Source organism: Triticum urartu, chromosome 1A, assembly GCF_056163025.1.
Source record: "Triticum urartu cultivar PI428250 chromosome 1A, HENAU_Tu73, whole genome shotgun sequence".
Classification (NCBI taxonomy): Eukaryota; Viridiplantae; Streptophyta; class Magnoliopsida; order Poales; family Poaceae; genus Triticum; species Triticum urartu.
In genome coordinates, this window is record NC_141873.1 from 579,702,740 (window position 1) to 579,708,459 (window position 5,720).

A 5,720-nucleotide genomic window follows, 5' to 3' on the forward strand; every position below is an offset into this window, starting at 1 on the left:
GTAGAAAATTTTCTGGTTATACAGAGGGTTAATTAGTCAGACAAATCCGGGTATCTACTTCAATACAAGATAATGATGTTGCACTAACATTTCCCCACATCTAAGAAACCCTAAATGGCCTAATGAAATAAAATAAATCCACTCAGAAGACGCAAATAAGATGATACTAAACAGTAAATAGAGAATATATTTATTATTAGCGCCACGGTGATGTCATACTAAGCACATGTGTCTATAGCATTTGTTTCCCACGAGAAATTTTATAATCGTACATTGATGAATGAAATCAAACTAATCCCTGCGAATTCTCTATTCTACTCTGATGCTATTTGGTAGTAATTCGCCATAGTATCAATTTTGAGTTCAAGATATGCATGAATAAACAGGAAACTGTAAATGAAATTACCAAGAATGGCGCCAGTCAGGGGAGCAGGGGAGCCAGCGCGGGAGGCGAACGGAGGCAGGCCGGCAGCACGGTAGGGAAGCAGACCAGCAGCCTGGGGCCGGGTGGCTGACTGGCTGGGGAGGGAAGTGGCAGGGGGAGGCGGCGCGAGCGTTGATCGCGTGCGTGTTAGGTCGCCCAGTCAACCCAACCTTTGGGCTTCCATTTGACAGTCTGAGTGGGCTTAACTCCAGGCCATGAGAAACTCTGTAGGTAGGTGGGGAAAACTTCACGGGCCGGGCCTGGACCCACTCCGCCCGATACAAGATTTATGTTCAGTAGTTTCTTTTGTACTCCTTCGGTTCTTTTTACTCCGCATATTAGATTTGGATCAAGTCAAACTTTGCAAAGTTTGACCAAATATATATTAAAAAATATCAATATCTACCATACCGAATATATATCCCATGAAACTAAATTTCGTAATAAATCTAACAAAATTGATTTGGCATCATAAATGTTAATACTTTTTTCTATAAATTCGGTCAAAGTAGAGATGATTTGATTTCAGACAAAACTTATATGCAGACTAAAAAGAACCGGAGGGAGTATTGTATTAAAAAAGCAAGCAGCAGACTACATCTCTCTTCATGTGCATGTGCTAGCGGTTCGGGCTGCGGCACCGTGCACTCACTGTACTCCGTGATTAGCTATTACTCCCACTGTAAAAACATATAAAAGCATTTAAATCATTACGTAATTAGCTACATGTTTTGCCATTTTCCGCCGACGTGCATCCAAATGGAAGCATCCGAGAGGGTAGGATGAGAACGTACATGAACCCCCCTCACCCCATGACGAACCCGTCAACCCACTCCACCCCACGCGGCAGAGTACCATGCAGTGTGCCTGGTGTGGATAGAATAATCTACGTGCATGTCTTTATATGGATTTGAGGTTTTAAAATTAAGAGGTATGATTGTTCGGATGGATCAATCGGCTCCTATCCAGATACAAGAGTCAAATTGTCCATTTACGATTGAAGATGCTCGTATCATCCCAGAACAAAAATGGCTTGTCAAAAATGGCTTGAGGCTTATAACTTTTTGTGATAATAATCCATCTATTGGCCGTTTCATGGTAACAAAGCTGCACTCACGGCGCGCCGTCGGTACATGTAGTAGGAAGAAGACTTTGACACCCTCACTCTAAACTACGTCTATATACATCCTATGTAGTCTACATTGAAATCTCCTCTAAAAGGATTTATATTTAGAGCCGAGTCACGAGTTCCGAGCTTACCCCTACCTGCAGGTCACCGCCTGGCGCCTTATGGACGAGTCGACTTCATGGTGGAAGCTATATATGGCGTGCAGGAGGCAAGTCACACTCGCTGAGGACCTCGTACACCGCAGCCTCAGATTGCCTTGCAGGTCTGCAGAGACCGTTTCTAGCTTCTTGTAGTGCTCTCCTGATGGAGATCAAGTGGAGAGCCAGCCATTTTTGCGTCCGTGAATTTCAAGGACGAAAAACAAAAGCTCAGAATTTCTAAACCATTCTCAAGAGAACTTTCGTTATTCATAATTAGTTTCAACATAGTCTTATACAACAAAGGATAGTCTTCAGCACCTCTCTCTCTCTCACACACACACACACACACACACACACACACACTGCCTTCTTGGTAGTAAGAAAAACAGCTTACATATAACAAACAAGTTTGTGCTTCATAGGGTTGGTCTAAAACAGTTCAGCAAAATAATGCAGATATCATCTCATCCGGGTCGACAATTTTCACGGCGCACCGTCCACATCACCTGCAAACAAGAGAAATAAAACATGCTCAACTTGGCCTGATCGAAAGAAAACCAGAAATCAAGCAAGGAATGGATGGGCTGTGAATAACAGAACGAATAAGGCAAAATTTACATTGAAATTTGCACAGAAATAGGATGTAGGCGTACAACTTTCCTAAGCATAAAAGAGGCAAGCTAAAATTTCATCTCCTCAAAGATACGAAACCTGGTCTAATACTAACTTATAATCAGCAAGAAGCATTCACGGATGAAACAGAGAATTGAAACAAAAGTGAAGGCAAAAGCATACAGTGTCAAGAGATCGGCACCTGTGGTATAAAAGCCAATGTAGGGGAAGATAGTTGCAGGGACTTGAGCCTCAAAAACTTTGTTGCACCGCATTGACTTGAGCTCCACTGCAAAGACGCCCTCTCTCGTCCACATAAAAAACATATCATCGTCCTCAATGAGACCCAATATCCTGACCGGACGCCCACTGGCAGAATGATTATTTACCAACGGCACCGATGACACATTCGGTGGAAGGAATGCATCCAACTGAATGGTCCTGCGCAGCACCCATTCCATAACACCCTCCGGACCTGTCTCCCGAGCCCATAGGCGCAGGTTGAACTCCGTCAAGGCAGCAAGGCCTAGCCCACCGTCCTCTGCCTTCATGATGTGGACATTCCTTCTGTACACACTAAGTGTATCTTCTGGACACTCAATATGGTATAATTTACGTGTATCCAACTCAAAGGCAAGGATATACTTTGCCTTCAGCGGCCAGTACAAGATGTCCCCAACAAGGACACTAGGCCTTGAATCAATATCAGATGGTGTTGGTTTAGAAACCATCTGGTGCCAGCTGCTACTCTCTGACGAGTATCTACAGGCATAGGCATAGCGTGTGCAAGTGAATACCCACACTACGAGAAAAGGGCAAGAGTGGCAGTCACCACTGTCCTTGTGGCCAGCTGCACAAAGCACTGTAGCTTGGCTCTCAGGAACAATACCATGATTAAAACGCCGATCAGCATCCGGAGTAGCCGGTACATATTGCCTGCTGCCAGTCATGGGGTTCCATACCTGGAGCTGAGTCCAGGTTGAGCTAACGAGGAGAACAAGGCTGTGACGGCAGCCAAGGACCTGCCAGCAGGGGTCAGGCAGGGAGAAGGCTGCCGTTGAGACACAATTAGGAGGGTCCCCTGTGGGAATAAAACGGGGGATGCTAGTGGAGTTGCTGAAGAAGCAAAGCACAGGGAGTTTCTGATGAAGTGTGCGAAAGCGGCTGACGAATTGGCGGTTTTTGATGAGGCAGTGCCATCGCTTGCAGACAAGGGACGTGCGAATCAAGCAGGTGGGGTGTGCTGGGAGGCAGAGAAATATCTCGATGAGCAGATCATCTGGCAGCTGGCTTGATGAGGCAGGGAACAACCCCGAAGGGTCCATCATCTTCCTGATCTCAGAGCAGTTCTAGCAGTAGTAAGATTTCAAGGTTTGTTGATTCTTCCAATCATACATCCCGGTATCTCAACTTACTTCAGTTTGCTTCAGAAACACATGCGCAACCGCTTTAACCTCTGCTTCTCAACTGCTGCTACAATTATTCTGGCAAGCGGTCCGGAACAATTGACTTGCGCATCAACAAACTCTGCAAGTATACAGAGCATTGAAATTTGTTAGCAGCAAATTCACAAATATAAGACCTATACTGAAACAAATAAACATGTGTTTTGACGTTTAGCCCATATTTTTTATGTCCGCTTGTATCCAGTTTAGGATAGTCAAATCCGGCAAGACGTGTTTAAAACATCTCGCCGGAGTAAATACAGAATTACAGATCAATACTCACTACAGAGTTGATGCATCAGAATTACAGAAGATTCGAGAAACAGAAAAACTAGAACAAAAACCAAATTCGGGTGGCATAAGCCGGCTGTCCGGACGAGCATCAGTAAGCTGCAGTGAGGAGGAGCCTCTGTATTTCTAACAGCCTTTGTTCGTTTGCTATTTGAGTTCAGTTGTTATGCGAAACAACAAAAGATTTGCAGATCCACGATGTCCTACATAGGGTTGATACTAACTAGCATAAAAATCTGAGTTCGGATACATGTAGTCGATGCATCGGAGGCAAACTGAAAATTTCTAATCCGAGCGCAAATTTCATATGCAAAAATCAGAGTTGACGCATCAGAGGAAGGCAGGGCAGCCGGATCTGGGAGGGAGGAGGGGAGAGCGGCTGACCTGGTTGTCGGGGCGGATGGGTCCAGCGGCGGGTCGCCGGCGGCGTGCGAGTCGGCGGTGGGTCGGCGGAACTTGGAAGGGGAGGGGCGGAGGCAGGGCTCTTGGGGCGTACTTGAAGACTTGCTGGGCTTGGACGACATGGGCCGTGACCCATCTGGACACGAAAGAGGAAACCGTGCAGCAGCCGAGAGGACCGTTTGTTAAAAAAAAACGAGAGGAACACTAAAGGAAACATAATTGGACGTGCTAAAAAAGGAAAGAGAGCTAAATGAGCTCGCGATGAACAGTAAAATCCAAAAATATTTAAAATAAATTCAGAAAACTCTTAAATGATTTGTGGCGAACTTTGTTAAATGTTTTGTGCGCCTGCAAAATTTCATTATAAAATGACGTTAATGGAAGTCGTGGCAAAGAAAAGAAAACATAATCAGCACTGCAAAATAATTTTGAAAATAACACTTTTAAAGCACCGATTTTGTTTTTCTTCACGACTTCCACGAATGTCGTTCCATAATGAAATTTTGTGTGCACTCAAAACATTTGTCAATGTTTGCCACAAACAAATTTTAGATTTTTTTCATTTTGTTTTCAATTTTTCAGATTTTACTGTTCAGCTCGAGCCCAGAAACACCATGCCCGATTCCCAGTCCTATGTATCTTATTATTCTAAAAAATAAATATCTTTTTCTTCCTTCAAGTGTAGCTGCTCCCCACAAGCCATATGATTTGTTATGTAAAGCTCCCCACAAGTGTAGTTTTACCATCACCCCATATCATGCTGGGAGCAGGGAGGTTGGGGAAAAACTATTCAGGGACAAAACTTTGGGGGAAATTGCAAGGGACTCATTTCTATATATACACGTGACAACTTAGTTGTAATTTTCTTCGACTAATGGGACCACGCGAGGAGAAGGGTGGACGCCGGAGTCGAGAAGCTCGAGAAGCCTCTGGCACGTGTGAGGCTTCCTAGTACCAACATGAAACCGAATCAACTACAAAAATAAACACTTTTAATGGCATCTCTGTCCCATCTTAGGGCTATGTAACATCGCAAATTTTGGAATCTAAAAAAAATACTTTGTTTGTTTGTTTTATCTCTACTACTTATAAAAGAGCAAGCTCAAATTCCCCTAAAGTCTCCGATGCATATATGTTTTAACTTGTTGTAGCTAAGCTCACTTCATTTACTACTAAACTCTTCCATGCATTAACGAGCTTCCTTCATTTAAGTATTTTGCATAGGTTCACACGTATGGCATTGTTTTTTCACGGGGTCATCAAAGTGCTCTCTTTCC

The 5,720-nt window shown here is 44.0% G+C and overlaps 1 protein-coding gene across 1 annotated transcript; it reads right to left on the minus strand.

The window, feature by feature from the left end:
- Positions 1-1,928: 1,928 nt before the first annotated feature.
- On the minus strand, positions 1,929-4,582 carry LOC125531911 (F-box/LRR-repeat/kelch-repeat protein At2g27520). Its single transcript, XM_048696135.2, has 3 exons — positions 4,426-4,582; positions 2,508-3,832; positions 1,929-2,199 (listed from the first exon to the last, which is right to left on the minus strand). The coding sequence occupies exons 2-3, from the start codon at positions 3,631-3,633 to the stop codon at positions 2,177-2,179; spliced, it is 1,149 nt and encodes a 382-aa protein (XP_048552092.1). The 5' UTR covers positions 3,634-3,832; positions 4,426-4,582; the 3' UTR covers positions 1,929-2,176.
- Positions 4,583-5,720: the final 1,138 nt, after the last annotated feature.

Coding starts and splice junctions, on each gene's coding strand:
- LOC125531911 (XM_048696135.2), bottom strand. CDS start 3,633: ATGATGGACCCTTCGGGGTTGTTCCCTGCCTCATCAAGCCAGCTGCCA. Junction 2,200..2,507: donor CATTGGCTTTTATACCACAG/GTGCCGATCTCT, acceptor TCTTGTTTGCAG/GTGATGTGGACGGTGCGCCG.